The sequence below is a fragment of the Meleagris gallopavo genome, chromosome 5, assembly GCF_905368555.1.
Source record: "Meleagris gallopavo chromosome 5, MGAL_WU_HG_1.1, whole genome shotgun sequence".
Lineage (NCBI taxonomy): Eukaryota > Metazoa > Chordata > Aves > Galliformes > Phasianidae > Meleagris > Meleagris gallopavo.
Genome location: NC_139408.1, coordinates 28020698 through 28036069, shown reverse-complemented (window position 1 = coordinate 28036069; position 15372 = coordinate 28020698). Strand labels below are relative to the sequence as shown.

At 42.6% G+C, this 15372-nt stretch overlaps 1 protein-coding gene across 10 annotated transcripts in view; it reads left to right on the top strand.

The window, feature by feature from the left end:
- Positions 1-15372, top strand: part of RAD51B (RAD51 paralog B) — a 381459-nt gene that overhangs the window by 305729 nt on the left and 60358 nt on the right. Inside the window, exon 11 of one of the 10 annotated variants that reach the window (XM_085224974.1) lies at positions 6258-6312. The exons of 8 other annotated variants lie outside the window; for them this stretch is intronic. In XM_085224974.1, the coding sequence (XP_085081100.1) occupies positions 6258-6299 (42 nt within the window). In that variant the 3' untranslated portion in view covers positions 6300-6312. Of the gene's footprint in view, positions 1-6257; positions 6313-15372 lie in introns of those variants that run through there. One more of the 10 variants, XM_085224975.1, reaches the window with a different exon arrangement.

Here is a 15372-nt window from a genome sequence, read left to right as displayed (position 1 = left end):
CCAGAGGACCTGTAGGGAACTAGGGCTTCGTGAGCCCAGATTGGAGGTAGGCAGCTGTTTGAGACTGGTTGGAAATCTGCAGGAGGAATAGTGGGAAGCAAGAGGCTTCCTAATCCTTTTTGTGTTTCTTATTCTTTGAAGTTCTCCGCTGCTTCACATTCAGTGTGAAAACTTTGCTCCATACCTGAAAGGAAAGCCAAGCTGCTGATAGGGCCTTTTGGTCAGTCATTTTGAACCGTGTGACGTGATAAAGCTAGGTCTAGTACTGCTGCTTCTAGGAATGTTATTTGTACCACTGCTGACAGTAAGTAGAGATAACTGACTCCACAACCAGAAACAGGGTTGCTATCAGAGAGTCCTCCCTGACATAGTGTTTCTAGAGATAGCCAGAAACCAAGTGGCAAGGTGGAGAAGATCTTAAAAAGGCTGATAAACGGATCCTCAAAGCTTCATGTGGTACCTTGGTTTCTTATCCAAAGCTGCCTATCTTATGGAAAAAGCAAAAAATGGTGAAGCAGAGAGCAAGGCAGGCTGGAAGAGAGCCACTCAAGCAGCATGCTTTCTTTGATGTTCAACCCTGAAGACCAGGGGTATTTCAGCCAGGAAGCAAATCACAAAGTGCCAATTTGGAGTGCAGACAGAGGTCAAAATCTGAAAACTGATGAATAGTGGAAACTGCAATGTTTGTTTTTGAGTATCTGATCACTTTAACCACTGCTCTGCTCACTCCCACTCTGCTTGCTTCTGTTATTGCTACAGAGCTGGTGGTTATGGGCTGTGTGGATAATATCAGAGCAAGAGTGCCAATCTAAATCATATGTCAAAACTTCAATCTAGCTTTACATAGAAAAACTAGTGCTAGGAAAATGCCAGTTCAAGGGAGGGGCAGGATTTTACTTAAATTTTCAGAAGTGCAGGATAAATAGTTCTGAAATCCCAAGCACTTCAGTACTACCATTTTTTGAGAAGTGAAATACAGTTCTTATGCTATTTCACTCATCACTACCTCTAAAACAGGATCCTTTATAAACTCAGAAATTCACTGCTAGGTTGCTGCCCACTCACATGGATAACACAGGCTGCTGGAGTTTTGGATGTGAAACAAAAATGGAATCTTCTACCCAGGGACTAGTAGTTAAAATTTGCATTGCCATTGACTGAAGTTTGTCTTTTCTGATGGATGAAGTTTCATACTTTAAAAAGCATTCACATGACGCGGTAAGCAATTTGCCAAAATTGACATCTGAAATGATTGGTGATCAGGAAGGGAAGGCTCCAAACTTGCTTATAAGAACTTGTGCCAATTTATGCTTCTCTTGTAACATAGCAGCTGTGGCCTCCATTTCATTGAGCCTTGTTCTCAGAACCGTGTCTTCCTGCAGACAGATGCAGATTTTGCAGAGGTGTACAGACTACAACTTCCACAAATATTCTTAACTCTTAACTCTTTTCTTGAGAGAAAACAGCAGAAGGAAAAAAAAAAAAATTCAGGTAGAAGAAATAGCTGTTTGCAACTGTTATGCCTAGGGGTGGTGCTGAATATCAAGAGAAAATAAAATTGAATAAACTATCGCAAAGGAAGAGGCAGTCATGTAAAAGGCAAAGATGATTTGTGAGATTTTGCAATACCTTCCCAAGGGGAGTAAGGCATTCTGCTTTGAGACATTTAAAATTAGACTGGACAGGGCAATGGAAATTCCAAGCACTGGCCCCTTTGGAGCAGAGGGGATAAGCCACTAGGTCTCCCCTTGCGTGTTCCTTTACTCTTTTGTAACTCTTCACGAATACCTCCATTCCAAACAACCATTTGTCTTCCCTGGACACCCATCCTGGCCCTCTGTTCCCCCTTTCCCCTTTAAGAAAGGAGCAGGGGTTGATTCATGGTGTCAGTTCTCTTCCAAGCTCTGCGCAGATCCCAGGGGCAGGAGAGCAAGGGGCTGATGAGGGTAGGGGTGATCAACTACAGGCTTTCCTGTTGCTGAGCTTGCTGCAGGCCTGGCCGTTTTTAAGACTTCAACAGATGTTTCTGCTTAGAAACTATTGGCATCTTTATGGACTGTTTTTTCCATTCTTCCCTCCCAGTCCGTGTCCCTGCAGCAGTGAATTATGTAAGACTACATTCTAGCCTTTTCTTTATTAATATTTCTGTAGACACATCTCTAAGAAGTGTATCGGCAGTTCTCTCTCCTAGTTTTAGGTGCATCTGCTTTCTCTTTGACCGAAACATGCACCTACCTCAAAACATTCCTGTGCCTTTTTATTCTCTTACAGACACAGATGCCAAAAACACAAACACTGAAATCCTTGCTCCTGGCTTCAGATTCAAGGCATCTCTCGCTGTTCATACTGGGATCTTAATTGATATGCCTTGTGCTTAAAGGTTAACCCCTTGGTATGGGGGCTGCCTTTATTTGTCTTTTACCCCACACTGATTGCGCTGCTGGTGCTTAACAAACAGTAATTAATAATAAGTAATGGAAGGAGATTTAGAAACTGCTGTGAGAGCTCAGAACGGCTCCAACGAGAATCATCCCCACCTGGCTTAGTGGTTTAGCTGACAGTTATTAGAAATGAACCAGTTTTAGACAGTCTTGAGTGGAATAAATGCATTGGACTGGTTTATTTGCACTGTTGATAAGCACTTGTAATCCCACAAAATACGCAGTTTAATGCGTGCAGGGCACCTGATGCAGTCTGGGTAGACTTAACCCTTTTACATTGGACAGGAAAACTTCAAAGCTTGAAACTGGAGAGATTAAGTTTCTTTACAAGGTGATGTAAGTAATATATGCAAGACCACATACAGATTACTTTAAATAGGGAGAATGAAACTTTCTGCACTGAAAAATTTGACATGGCACCACCAGACTACTCCTTGATTTCAGACATACTGTAGTAGCAGAAATAAGCAGTTGCCTTCTTTGGAAACTCAGTACCAGAAGGAAACAGTAGCCTTAGCCAGTGTGCCACAGTCAAACGTGCGATTTTCATGCAGGCCTATATCTAGTTATTACAGCGAAAGGTTGCTGTAAATCTCTTGATGCACTTAGCAACTGAATTCCCACTGAAAGGAAAGCACATCTTTGCCGATACAGTAAACTCACATTGTTGACCACCTCGAGTCCTTTTTGTAACTGTGCTGCTCTGACAAGGCACATCACTGCAAGTGGTCCTCTAGCATTTCACCCTTTCGTGGATTTAATGTCAATACAAAATTGCTGAGTAGATGGCTTCCTTTAATTTATAACATGTGTGTTCTCCACTAACAGCCAACCAAATTCACCTTGTCCTACCAAGGTGCTTCCACACTGGTTTTGCAGGACCATTATGATGGCTGGAAAAAGGCTCGGTCCTTTTTTGACACCTTGTTTGAGATTGCCCACCGAGAGAGGCAGTGGTACTGATGAATGTGATATGACTTTGGACCACTGAGGAGACAATCTGGAGTCCCTCTCCAAAGTGAGCAGAACGTGGTACAGCTCAGATGGCCTAGGTGACATGAACTCCCTCATCTCTCAGATTTTAATCAAACTCCCATGGATTTCACTCCTGGAAGTAGAGCAGTGAATCTCATCTGGTGAGAGCTAAAACATGTATGTTGTAGAAGAATGAGAATTAAGCTTTGTAGCCTTTTTCTCTCTCTCAGTGAAAAAATACTACAAATATTGCCAGATCAGCCAGTCTAGCATCTTTCATCAGTAATGATGATAAGAGACTCGCATACAGTAAACACAGTGATAGATGGGAATTTTTAAACTTCAGTCTCTGTTTACTGGGAGACAAGGCATTGCTGAGGGGAGCAGTATTTCCCCTCTTTTGAACAGGGAGTGCCATTACAGTGGGCTGCATTTTTTTGACTGATGTAGAAGAGAAACAACCTCCATGCCCTCATGTCTTCAGAAAGCTTGACATTGCACAAACATCCTTGATGTACATCCTCATTGCTTCCTAGTTTTGCAGTTATTGTTATTAAATAACTAATGCTCTCCTGGTGGAGAGTCACATAGTGAAATAGCCAAGATCTGATCTCAAGAATTCCTATGCTTGCTCCTTTAGACCATGGTGTTTTTCTTAGGAGAATTTAATTCACTTCGGTGTCCAGGAGAGTTGTGAGCCAAGCTATGAACTGTTATCCACTAAAAAAAAAAAAAATCTACAATAACAGCAAATGGAGCATGTAAACTGCCTTGCCAAAGAGCTCGATGCTCTCTCTTCTCAGAAGTCTCTGTGCTGAGGTCTCCCCAGATCTCTCCCTGTTAAATATGAAATCTTCTAGCTCCTTAGGGCCCACTACTGACCCCTTGGCTAATGGCTTTCTGCCAGTCCTGCTTTGCACGGTTATTCTGTTGGCTAACGTTGCATTTTTACAGTACAGTTTTGTTTCTCATAGCCTTAGAAGTGGCCATTTGCATTATCAATAAATGCATCTCTTTGCCCAGTACACAGTATTCTCCTAGCAGTTTGGTGCTCAGACTGTAGGGAGCTGTAAACAACACTGTTTATACTTTCTGCTGATACCAGAACATTAGCATATAAATAGGGGAGAGATTTAAACAGGCTAAAAAAACCCTAGCCTGGCCTATTGGGAAGGGCGGGCAAGCTGCTTTTCACTCTCCTTGCCAAAGATGTCAACTTTTCTGTGGGACTATTGCAAGAATGAAGGGCTTAAAGAGATGGGAAGCTTTTATCTGACAAAAGAAAGGTCGATGAGCCTTAGAAATGCAGAAATGGTCTGAATAATAGTCTGCCTGTTGAGATTTCCTTGTAAGCACTGTTGGTGTTAGCGTGGGTACGAGGAGTGAGGAAAACTACTCACTTAAAAATCGCTGCAGTGTGGGATAGGAGCTTCCTTTAAAGGGGGGTGACTTGCAGTAAAATTTTAAAAATATTATATGTGCAGCTGGAACGAACTTACTTACCTGAAGAAACATGTCATGCAATCTTCAGCATTCTTTTAGCTACAATATATTTCAGTAACGTGGTACAGCCAAATACTAAAGCAAATAATCTATCTGTTGAATTATGAAAATTCCTCTCACTTTTGGTGTCACTGAAAGACAGGCACAAATGCTGCAGTTTGGTTCTTTTTTCAGTTGAAGTTTTATTTTATTTTTTGTAATAGAATATGTGAAAGGGAGTTAACAGAAGTGTAGATAGAAGCAAGGGAGAAGTTCTCAGTTTAAGAGTCCTTTGGAAACTTAGAGACCAAGAAAGGGTGAAAGCAAGCCATAAATGTTGTTTCTAGATGACAAACAGATTTTAAAGAAAGCTGTCACACAAAGAGTGGAAGTGAAACAACAAACCAGAACTTACCTGTACTGGAGATCTGTCTTAGGCTTTGGAGATGTGCCTCAGTGGTGCCTTTCTGGAGACTTTTGGCTCTCTAGACCCATTCTGGGACTAGAGATTTTTGGGCAGAGCAGCCTCTTGTTCTCTTCCCTCTGATGAGAGGGGGAATGTTTAAGATGGTTTTCCTTATCAGAAGCAATGAAATATTGTGTTAAAACAAGAAGTTCCTATGATCGTTTTGTACTATCACCTTCCTGAAGCCTGTGGAAAAAGTTGGTTTCAAAGTTAAGACCCCAAAACTAGAAGAAGTACTGGGATTTGTAGTGTTTAATCCAGAAAAGTTGCTGCAGACGTGCTGTGTAGTCACCATAAGTGTGACAGTGAGAGGGGAACGTGAAAAAGAGGGAGATGTAAACCAAGCAGGCTTTTATTCTCTTACTAGAGCTATTCATTTAGTACATCTGTGTTTACTCCTTCTAATGCCTTCCTGGCTGATGGGTCAAAATGAAGATTCAGACCTGGAATAACTAGCAGTAGTGGTAAAACAAATCAAAAGGCACTTCACAAAACAAACCACAGTGCACATGCAAGCTTGCTAATATAGGCAGGAGATAGATCTCTTTGCTTTGAGGTGCAGGTTACCAGCAGATAAGCAATGGCCTTTGTGGTAGAAATCTCTGATTGCATACTGCTGGAGTTGCTCAGGGAGAAAAGGAGATATTTCTGAGCTGTGGGACCATGAATGTTCCAGAAAGGGTGAGGCATTAGATGTTGAAGGCTGCAAAACATTCCTGTATTTCAGAGATCTTGATCACAGAGCCACCATGTTCTCCCACAGGATTAGTTGCCCTTAGATTAACCTCATTAAGAGTAATTATGAACTCTGACATGTTTTCCTGTCATCATTTCCCCTGCATCATGTTGTAGGACATCTTTCTCCTGCTTCTGTCTTTTTATCTGTCTTGTAGATTAGTGTATGGGAACTGCTGAATCATGGCCTGAACTTCTGATTGATCACCTGAGGTGAGCAATGAGTCAGCCACGGGAGCACAGGTGAAGGCAATTCACCTGTGCTGCAGGAAGGGGTGGAGCCTGGCTCCACCTCTCCTAGACCCATTTAAGGGCTGACTACCACTGGGGAAGGCTCTCTTCTGGAGATCCACTCTGCTGGAGTTTCATGAGAGAGCCTAGGATATGGGTAAGCATCCTTTCTTTTCTGTGTTAGTGTGCTCTCTGGTACATCTCATGACTATAACATCTGTATGTTCATTGATAGTACAATTAGATATGAGAATTCTTTGTTATCTCTCAGGCTTTTTTTTCTGCAATGTAAACTGATGAGTTTAAGCTCTATATTGCAGTGTTCTCAGTTCAGTGCCGCACTTTTGTTGGTCAAAACTTATATTTCAGATAACTACTTTAAAGCTATCAGAAATACAACTGTTACTTGTCTTTAGGTTGGGTTTCCATTAACCTGGGTTTTTCCCAACCTTTAGTGAGCACAAATGTGGCAAAATGCTCCCCATCTAGTAGGGTTCCTGGGCATCTGCTGGGAAAGAGATAGCTAGAGCATTGGTGTCTTGGTAGGCTGAGGAAATAAAGTACTAGAGGGACTGTGTTTAAGGCAGGGTGGTCAACCAAAGACTGAGCAACAGAGAGAAGCTAGCAACTGCATATATAGCTTGCCAAGTTGGCATATTTTGAGGATGTGTGTGTGCGTGCCCAAAGGACAGAGAACTCTGTTCCTGCTCTATTCATTTGAGTTATGTTGTACACAACAAGATCAACCTGGAAAACATAAGGGTTGAGAAGACCCTCTTGTATATAGTCCTCTCACCAGAGAGCAATGAGGTCAAGTTTCTTAGTGCAGGACTGTCCAGTATCACATAAGTGATGCTGCTTGTGTGCTGAAATCCAAAGAACACCACCTGATGCAGCAGCAGTATTTGAATAGAAAGGTGGCACTGGGTCATGGTGACTTATGCATAACAGGTAGCATACAAGCAAGCAGACTGACCCAGTTGTCCACAAAAAATCATGATAGGTGGGAGGACTTGGCAATAGTCACTGCAGGAGAAACTGTTGTTCACAGCTACTTTGTGGCAGAGAAACTTATCTGCATCTCAGTAAATCTGCTTCTGAAGTGGCTTTAATAGTCTGCATTAATTAGCCAGATGCATTGCAAGAACAACAGGGTTGGGAGACAAGACTTAAACTCAAAGCAACTGAAGTCAACTTGCAGCACACCTCAAGTGTGGAAATGCTGTAATGGATGGGAAGGGAAACTGGAAGCGGCCTGAGCTGGTGCCAGTCCTTGGAGGATTTAAAAGGGGGCTGTTCTGGATTGATTCAATCAAAAGTGAATAGGAGAATCTAATGGATGGAAATAACTGCATTTGTAATGTCTTCATTTTTTCCATTACCTTTCCTCATTCTATCTGGAGCACTGCTATTGCATCTCACAGAGCTGAACAGCTCAGCTAAGACCTGGCACTTGGTATTCCAGTCAGACCCGGTCTTTTGCAGAGTGCCAAACAGCCACAGTGTAGATGCCTCAGCCCTCCCCCCCAGCCCCAATACACACAGACGCATCTATGCAAAGCCTTACAAAGCCTTCTAAATGCCTTGCAAATAGGACAAAGATAGGAGGAAATAAGATCTCTTCTCAGATTTCAAGAGTCCCTTTAAAAATTTCACCATGTGGGTGAGCTGGAGTTCTCACCAGAAGGCTTAGAGAAATGAAGCTTTTGCATTTGGGTACTGGCTCGGCTTTGATCTATGAGGATACTTGCAGCTACAGTTTAACACTTGACTCAGACTACTGAAGAAAGGCATGTTTGGAGGGTGTGTCGAGGGATGGGGAGACTTTCTGCGAAGCCCAGTGGCCAGGCTGCAGCCAAATACCATCTCATTGAGACATTTCTAGACAGAGAGGGCTGAGAACAGGACAAGCTAAGCCATGGCCCAAATCATTGCCCGTGGTGACAGCTTTCAGGCTCCAAGGCTATCGGTCCTCCACTGTCCACGTCTATAAGTGTGTGTGCTAGGAGAGAGCTGGCCTGGGAAGATGGCGGTGGGGCCAGGCTGAGTTTGGGTGCCCCGCTGGGCCTTCCCTTGCTTGGGATTGATAAATACCCCGTGCCTTCCCCCGCCCTGCTGCCCATTTTCCAGAGCAGAGAGCAGGCACAAGGGGACCCTTTCATCTTGGCACATCCCCTTGCTGATTAATGTGATGCAATGTTCCCACAACAACACTATGTCGGCCATGTAATTAGGCGGGAGATAATGAATGCTTCGGAGACTATTGAGGCAGCAGTGCCCGCCTCCCTGCCGAACAAGCTTCTTTCTCAGCAGTGAAGCCAAGTGGAAGGAGCGACAGCAGAAATGCCATTGGTGGCAGGCCTAATTGTGCAGGAACCGGGGGCTCTCGCAGCAAAAAGAGAGTAAGGGCCAGTGTGGGAGAGATGGGCAAGTGGGTCTGCTCTGGTATCTCAGGGCCAAACTTTTTGTTGTGTCTTTTCATGTGTTTGACCTTGTGGCAGGAGAAGCCTTAAATGTGCACATCTCTGGCTTTGTGTGTGCTTTTTTTTTTGTTGTTTGTTTCAAATCATTAGGGAGAGCCGTCATTTAATAAGCATAAGAGCCTGTCTTCTCAGTAACCCAGAGGCAAAGATGCTGGTGCTACTCAGTGGCCTTTGAAATGTGGGAAACACACTGGGGACACAATAGGCTTATTCTCTTTTAGGGGGCTTTACAGTTAAGCTGCCATTGTCTAGCTAACATTAGCAAGAAGGATACTCCCCTTCTTCCCCCGACCCCTATGTAGACTCTGGGAAAACAACCAATTGGTTTAAAATTCACTACCCAAATGTCTCCAGATGCCCGAGAATAAAGCCAGCAAGTAGCTGAAAGTCTGTCTGATCAGCTGGAAGCCAGTGAATCTACTGTCAAAGGTCTTAGCAGAAATCCATTCTTCTGCTCAAACTGCTTTCTGCATTTTTTTTTTATTGCTTGCTTGCTGATGCAAAATCTTTTTAAACCTCCTATTGGAGTATACAATGTACTACATGTAGGCAGTGCAACCTGGTGTAAGCAACTGGTAAAACTTGTCCTGAACCTTCTTCAGTAGTTATGAACATAAAAGGTAATTGAAGTTGTGCGTGAGGTGCAAGTAGGCAGGAAACATCAATTTCTGATGGCAGTGAAGCAGGAAAGAAAGAGAATTGTTTCTTAGCAAGAGGTCATTGTACATTGGAGCTATCAGAAAGTAACCATTCATAAAATCAAATAATTCATATGCACGTTCATACTTAAGCTTGCTTCATTCCAACAAGTTCTAAAGCCATAATGTGCCCTTTTGTAAATACATACGTTCCCAGCGTGACCCATTGAACACTACTGAATTAAATGATGTACTCCTTTTTGCATTCCCTCTTGAAAGGCAGAAGTATGTAAGTTATATTATTCTTCTGCTGAGGCCCATTTTCCATTTTCTAATCAGTTTATTATAGAAAGTGCGCTACTTATCACTGATGCACTTTTTGACTCTGCATCAGATAGTACATCAATATTCTTAAGCCTTTCTTGTCTATGCAGTGTCAAAAAAAAAAAAAAACCCTCAGATTTCCCTGAGAATCTTTCAGTGCTGCAAAGTAATGGAAGAGTTGTGATGTGACCAAAAAAAAAAAAGTTTTGGCAGGGAGAGCAGCTTTTATAAAAGGCAGTCCATTCCACTGACATGTTCACAGAGCTGTCCGGTGGTATGCTTAGTCATGTGCCTCTGTGTCATGCAAACACTGCATTCATTTGTGCTATACCATTGTATCCTAAAGCAAACGCACGTACTCTCACTATAACCCTCAGATCATGTGTCCTCTAGTTCCCCTCCCTCTGTCACATGCACAAACACAGCCTACAGGGTCTACGTGTGAAACAGAGCAGGGAGTGCTTCTAAAATTGATTATCAGCATTTTATTGTGTCAGGGCCTCAAAGATTTAAAAAACAAAAAAAAAAAAGATGATCTGGAATGAAGGAGTCCAGTTGTTAGTGCCTGAAACTGAAAAAGACCTCTGTCCTGAAAGGAGATTAAAATGTTTTAGTTCTGTCTGTGCTGCTTGCTGGCCAAGTGTGCTCTAACAGGAACTTAAGTTAGTACTTCTCCCAGTAGCACAATGTCCTCCAGAGGAACATAAAGTCAATGTCATCAAACTGTATCTATATTAATGAGTGTTATTCCTTTAAATTGACCTGGCTGATGTAAAGACATTTTATTACTATAGTGACCCCGTGTGGGGTGGCATCCTGTATCAGGAAATGCATTTAAGAAATATCAAGCGGAATGATCACAGATACAACTCATGCAGGATCTATGAGACCAGCTTGCTCTCATAAAGTGGAATATCTCCTTGTGATCTCTCTTCTCCCTCTGTCTAATTCAGTAACTAAGCAAATTGTATCAAACTCCAGCAAGAACTACACATCTGGGAGAGGAGTTTCCCATACAAAAGCCATTCAGTCACCAAGAGTTCAGTGATGTGACCTTTCTCAGGGCAGCTTTCATATAGATTGGCACTCCTAGAATTATGTGATGTTGACAACATCTGGAGTTCAGTTGTCTCCAGCAAAAGCACAGATGTTTTGCTTCTGCTGGTCACAAACTTCTCCCCATGTTACTATTTGAATTTCTGTTTAACATTGGATCCAGCCAAGAAATGAATATAAATTTGCTTGGAAACCGTCCCAAAGAATTTGCCATCTGAACTTGAAAATGTTTTGCTGCTTTACTTGGTTTTTGACAAGCTCTGAAATGTGTCCAGACCTCTAGTTGGAATGGAATTTCTTTTGCATCTCTTCTATTGGCCCAAGTGATGCAAGGACTATCTCAGTGAAACCATGATACTGCACTAGCAAAGAACAGGATGAGGGAAGATGCTGTCTGATTGTTCCTTTCTGCTCCCAGATTAATGCAGCCATCTACATTCCCAAATGATACTTGACTCTGTTTTGGCCTATTTTGACTGTTACAGAATAAACCAAACTCCTAGAATAGGCAAGAGTTCATACTCACTTTTCATTTGCTGTGCAAACCATTTACCCTTAGCTATTCAGGCAGGGCAAAGTTTCTGGACCAACATTTTCTGGATTGTTTCAAGGTTGAGAGATCCCAAGACTGGCGTGTGAAATCGAACCAGGAGACACAGCCAAACTACTTCTGCTCTTCAGCAAACCTCTGTAGCCAGGACACGGCTTTCAGCACAGCTTGGAGCAGGTGTGAGAGCATTTGTGCCAGGCACGCAGTCCAAGTGCTGTGCTGTAGGACGAGTTTGCTGGGAGTAGGGAGAGATGGGGAAGCAGCAGGAGGCCTTGTGTGGTGCTGGGCCCAGTGCTGATTGCTTTGCAGTGCTGGCACTGGTGCATTCCTGGCCCTGAGCTCTCTGCCCTCTCATGCCCAGCATGATACTGGCCACATGAGAAACTCCTGCTGACTCACACCTATGGCCTGGCATGATCTTGGCTTTGCTTGGGTTCAGTTCTCTGCTCTGACAGCATGGTCACATTCTAGTACAAACTCTCTCTGCCAAGTGTCTCCCTATCTGTTACTGTGCTATTATGTGTATGCCTATTGCCCAGCTGAAAAAGGTGCTGTTGACCCACCTGCTGCTAACTCCCTCCCACTGTGGCTTCCTATAAAAATGTGTTTGCTGGGCCAGGAAGGGGGCTGTGGGAAAGCAAAACAATGGTGTCAGATAAGCACCCAAGTACAAGAGGGTAGCCAAAGCAAGCCTGCAGCCTGCCTTGCTCTGCCAGCTCTAGCAGGCAGCTGCTCAGCCAGCACAGAGTGCAGAGATAGTGGAATGCGAAGGAGTTAAACAGGCTTCCAGGGAAGATGGGCTGGGGAGAGGAGGCGCAGTTCTGAGTCGTCTTGTGCACAAACTTTCTAGAGCCTCAGTAAGCCCCAAGGACCCACAAGCCTATGCATGAGATGCCTATTTATTTAGATCTGGTTTAGTTTAGATGTTTGGGGTCTAAATAGTTTGTGATTTACCCTAAAGGTATGTATGGTGACAGGATATAACTTGTCACAGCAAACTGAACCGTGGGGAGTGACTGTAATTCAATCCTTAAATTCAGCTTAAAATCCAGCCTGATAGCAAGGGAGTCCTACAGTCATATTTAGAGACAAGCAGTTGTTTGCTGTGAGTCATTAAGAGACGTGAGACGTGAGAAAGTACCAAAATAGCTCAGACATGTACCTATATGCATGTCATGCTTACACAGATCTTACTGGTTGCTACTAGTGGGCCTTTTTTTCAGTTTAATTTCTTCTCATTACCCATAGATAAACCCCTTGTGCATTTATTTTGTTAATGAAATGTTGGCTCTATTGCAATATCAACTCTGTAGAGGTTGCCAGAACATATAAAAAAGAAAAGCCATAAACTACGTTCATTATTGTTGTGGTATAATGCCAGCTCCAGTACTACTTCCAGAAAGCAGGAGAAAGAGAACAGAACTTAACATGTCCCTGACCTGTCCAGAGGGACAAAACAGAGAGCTTTTATTTTATTTGTTTCTACAGTGACTCAGTCTGTAGTAACTGGGTTAAAGTCCACTTAGAAACGAATAGAACAAAAGGCCTCCTGTTAGTGCTGGACATTTTCCTTCTTCAGATATCACCAAAAGGATTTAGAAAAAAAAAAAAAAAGCCCTCCAGCAGAATGCAGGAAACCACAAGTTTATGGGAATGTAGCAGCACTTTGGAAAGGAAAACACTGCCTCAAACTTTCATCTGCAGGGCTAGCTAGCTTTTTTTTTTTTTTTTTGGCTTTTTGTTTTCCTTACCTTCTTTTCATCTCCTTGCAGCTAGAAGCATTAGCCAGGTCAACACAAAGAAAAAACACTTGTGGGGAGAGGAGTTTAGGTTGCAGGAGGTCATTGCCAGAGGGGAAAAATGGGTTGTGCAGATCTCTGCAGTCTGCAATGGGGATCCAGCACAGAATATGGTGCTGCAGTTTTGTCCTGCACCTTCCAGTCCTTCACATGGTTGGCTGAGGGCCTTTCTAGGGTCAGGCTCTGGATGCTACAGACCCTACTACAGGGGAGAAGAAAGGCATTTTCTTAATTTTGGTTTAGTACATCTGACCCGGGTTTGTTTGTTTTACTTTGTTTTTAAAGCTTAGTGACATCTTCGTAACAATCAAATCGCATAAGTGTTCGTTAAGATATAAAAAGTATCTGAAATACTTTCTCTCCATTTGCTTTCCAAAATTTTCCTTTCCTTTCTCAAAACTAAACAAACAAAATCAAAGCTACCCCAAACCTTTGGAAATCTGCAGCTGTCTAACCTGAAATGGAAGAGTGAAATTCACTTCTTACTCATAGCTTCAGCTATTATTGTGATCCCAGATTGTAGAAAAGGAATATGTTACCTTTTGTTAGGTGTTCTGTGCTCACCTAAATCAGTAAACAGCTTGACAAATGGTCTAATGAACAATGTGCTGGGTATAAGGAAGGAAAAGGAATGCACAGCCAGAGAGCCAGGCCACATAAGTCGACAGCTTAATTTAGACTGCTGCAGAGCCATAATCTCAAGTGGTAAGCTTCTGAGCGACTTGACCAAGACTACATAGCACATAAGTAGTTACCTTACTTAGTTGGGTGACAGATTCTATACCAAGTTAGAGAAGTTGAAGTCTTTTGTGTGTTGGCCAGTGTCTATCTTGTACTGCTTGGCTTAAAAGTAAAAACAGTACTCTAGTATTTATTAATTAGCACATGGTTCAATGCTATTTTGTCCTAAATGTGACTAGCTGTGATCACATTAAAGCACACTTTAAAACTCTGTCCAAGAGCTAGAAAATAAAGCCTGACTAGCCAAGATGTTTGAAAACTCATTTGAGACTTCTAAGACTGAAAAATTCCAATATCTTACACCATTTATTAACTGTGCACTTTTGAGCACTTTGCAGAAATAAGAAGGGTAATCATTCCCACCTGAATGGTTTTTAGCTCACATCCTAGGAGTTAGCAGCTCTCAGACATAAGTTTAAATATAGCCATTATATTTAGCAGTAAACATCAGTAAGCAGATGTTTTAACACAAAACCATCTTCTAGCATAAATGAAATTGGAGCATGCTCAGTAGCTTTTGCAGTTTATTACATGATGTGCTTTGATCTCATCCTTATACATCAACTGTCCAGCTGGAAATAGAAACATGCTGCTGATTCATAAGGGAGAAGGCTTGCATGGCTCTGGCTAATAATGAAAAAGCAGAGAATGTCAGTCTCTGCGGTGTCACTGTAAAATCATTGCATTGTCACATATAGAAAAACACATTCATTGCTTTGTAAGATCCAAACCATCCCCAATAACCAGTGTTGCCAAACAGTGCTCCCAGGGAATAAGGAACAGTGAACATTCCTTGTAATTTGTTTGAGTTCAGAGCTTCTAACTCCACCTTTCTAAGCCTCGAGAGAGAAGCATTTTTCCTCAGCTCCATCTGGTTTGGCGCTCTGGAAAACTTCAGCTTGGCCCACGCCCTCCTCAGCCCCTGAACTTTCTAATTTTTCAGCTGCCAGAATCACTAACTGCCCAGTTTTATGTAACTCCAAATATCTGCAGTAGAGCTGGAGCATACACACATGGAGGAAGTTCTGTGGCTTTTAAGCTATGCCCATAAGTTTGCCTTAACTTTCTTTGGTGGGAGGGGGGAGGAGGAGGAGGAGGAATGCAGTGAGGGTATACATAGGACTTTTCAAAATAGATCAGAAATTCTGTCTGCAGGGAGGATAGGTGTAGTTTTGGTTTTGAAATCCCCTCCTTTTTGGAAGGGACTCAAAACTCGTTCCTTAGTTTGAGTGTTTTTGCTGTTATGTTTGTTAAGTGTAAATACTCCAGTAAGAATTCTGAGAGATTTTCAGTTCTTCATGTCTGTTGCCTGTTGCTCTAGGGGACCAAATCTAACACATAACAGCTATTGCCAGTGTTTGTACAGCCAAAAGAGCCAGTGGTTTTCCCCAACTCTAACTAACAGCTTCCCAGATCAATCTGCTGCGCCTGGGCTTCTGCAGCCAAGCAAA